The sequence below is a fragment of the Lolium perenne genome, chromosome 2, assembly GCF_019359855.2.
Source record: "Lolium perenne isolate Kyuss_39 chromosome 2, Kyuss_2.0, whole genome shotgun sequence".
Classification (NCBI taxonomy): domain Eukaryota; kingdom Viridiplantae; phylum Streptophyta; class Magnoliopsida; order Poales; family Poaceae; genus Lolium; species Lolium perenne.
Genome location: NC_067245.2, coordinates 187,643,415 through 187,645,686, shown reverse-complemented (window position 1 = coordinate 187,645,686; position 2,272 = coordinate 187,643,415). Strand labels below are relative to the sequence as shown.

General features: G+C 49.8%; 1 protein-coding gene across 1 annotated transcript; it reads right to left on the bottom strand.

Annotated features, from left to right (window-relative positions):
• Window positions 1-323: 323 nt before the first annotated feature.
• LOC127334160 (peroxidase 1) lies at window positions 324-1,705 on the bottom strand. Its single transcript, XM_051360580.1, has one exon. It carries the CDS (start codon window positions 1,634-1,636, stop codon window positions 623-625), a length of 1,014 nt encoding a protein of 337 aa, XP_051216540.1. The 5' UTR covers window positions 1,637-1,705; the 3' UTR covers window positions 324-622.
• Window positions 1,706-2,272: the final 567 nt, after the last annotated feature.

Sequence of the window (2,272 nt, the reverse complement as noted above, 5' to 3'; positions counted from 1 at the left end):
AAAAAATTAAAGAGTTCAAAAATATTTAATTTTTTAAAACTGTTCGAATTAAAAAATATAATTTGGAAATGTTCAGATTTCAAAAAAATAGGAAAAAGAAAAAATGAAAATCGGAGAAACCAGGAAACCAGAAAACTAGAGAAAACCGAGCTGGAAAGTTCTAAAATATTCCCAACTTTAGATAAATCTAAGACATCCTTTTATGGATGGAGAGAGTATATACAATTACAAAGAACACTTTTTTTTTAAGGAATTACAAAGCATACGAATAAATGTAAATGCAAATTATTGCTAGTTATTTTTATTGGGGAATGCAGTAATCATCTGCCGTAAACATGAGAAAATGTATATTTCTTTACATCGCCATTGTTACAAGATGAATAGAAATTTCCCATGAAAAAATGAAATCAAAACAAGAAAGTATGAGGCCGTTTACGACCAATATCAGTTATACAAACACAGCCAGTCGTGATGGTTGATGAACACTTAAAAAGAAATATGTCACGGGTGAAATTAATTTAGCACACATATCTGTATGAACCCAACGCAAGCCAAGCAAGCAATCAAAGTAATAGTACCGAATTAGCAATGCACGAGTACGTCGACGAATGAACCGAGACAATTATTTGTTGACGGCGTAGCACTTGCTCCTGATCTCGCCCTGGTCCCCGGTGAGCACGCCGATGTTGCCCATCTTGATCATGGACTCGGCGAAGTCGCGGAAGAACTCGGCGGCGAAGAGCCCGGTGGCCTGGCGCTCGACGTAGGCCCTGGTGGTCGGGTGCTCGAGGAGCGCGGAGTCGGAGTGGAGGATGCCCCTGCGCTTGGCGACGAGGCGGTAGTAGCCGGCGTCGAAGGTGAGGAAGCTGCCGGGGTCCATCTCGGCTAGAGTGGTGTTGTCGGCGAGGCTACGGCAATAAGACTTCAGCTTGGCCATGTACGCGGTGTCCAGCGCCGGGTCCACGTCGGACGGGTTGTTGGCGCCGGTGAAGTTGTACAGCCGGTCGGTGAACGAGACGCAGCGGGCGGTGCCGAGTGTGTGCCCGCCGGAGAGCACGACGATGTCCTTGGCGTCGAGGCCCTTTGCGGCGAACATCTTGGAGAGGCGGGTGAAGTTGGAGGTGGGCGGGGGAAGCTGGTTGGTCTCGTTGGCGATGGAGACGCGGCCGTCCCTCCGGCCGAGCGCGACGGGCCACGTGGGGCCTCCGGCGAGCACGACGGCGTCGCGGGCCATGAGCGCGAGCACGTCGGCGCAGGAGACGGTGTTAGGACACGCGGACTGGAGCCTGTCCTTGACGCGCTGCACGGCGCCGAAGCCGCGGAGGCTCTTGTTGGGCGGCGCGTCCTTCTCGGCGGGCTTGTTGGCGACGTCGGTGGAGTCGATCAGCACGGAGGCGTCGCATCCCCGGACGAAGCAGTCGTGAAAGTGGAGGCGGAGGAAGGGTCCGGCGAGCGTGGGCGCCTCCTGGAGTATGCCGAGCATCTCCTCCCGGACGATCTGCTCGACGTGCGGGCAAGAATTGCTGTAGTAGCCGACGTCCAGCTGAGCCACGGCGGAGGTCGACAGGAGAAGGAGCAGAGCGGCGGCCAGCATTGTGATGTTGCTGCTTCCACAGAAAGACCTCGAGGTGGCCATGGTGGATGTCCTAGTTGTTGTTGCTTGGTAAGTCACGCTAGAGAGGGAGATCGAGGGGGGGATTGTTACTTCGCCGAATGACTATAGGCCGGTCGCTGCTTTATATAGTGTCTACGTACACATTAGCATTTGCATTACAAGTGAACAGTTCATCTCATTAGCTAATTGTTAATCGTTGGCGTGCAGTGTAATGGTAGTAAGTATGTAGGGCATGCACCTTTGTATGGCAGGCTTAGCTCGGGGATGTTTAGGCGGTACGTTGATGTTATTAGTGTTTAATCAAGCTTTTGCTTTTGGTCGGTGCTCACCTGCCACACTGGATCTAGCTAGCTAACCACAGTGAAGTGGTTATTAAACTCTTACTACAGGAATATTGGGATGATTTAGGGATCATTGTTGGTACTCCTACTTGGTAACTAACTGAAATGATTAGTTCAATCCATTGGTACTCCACTTTTGCATGTTAAACCGATACTAGGACTGACGAGTCCAAAGGGATACTAGCTAGCTAAGATTTGTGTCGTAAAAAAACCCTACAGTTCGTGGTTTTTGTTTAAATTTGAACTAAAACCACGACGACATCTATTATGGATGAGTTAAAGTTTGCACGATTGTTTTCATACACATGCTTCGATG

Excerpts from the sequence above, each read along its gene's own strand:
- LOC127334160 (XM_051360580.1), bottom strand. The coding sequence starts at position 1,636 with ATGGCCACCTCGAGGTCTTTCTGTGGAAGCAGCAACATCACAATGCTG.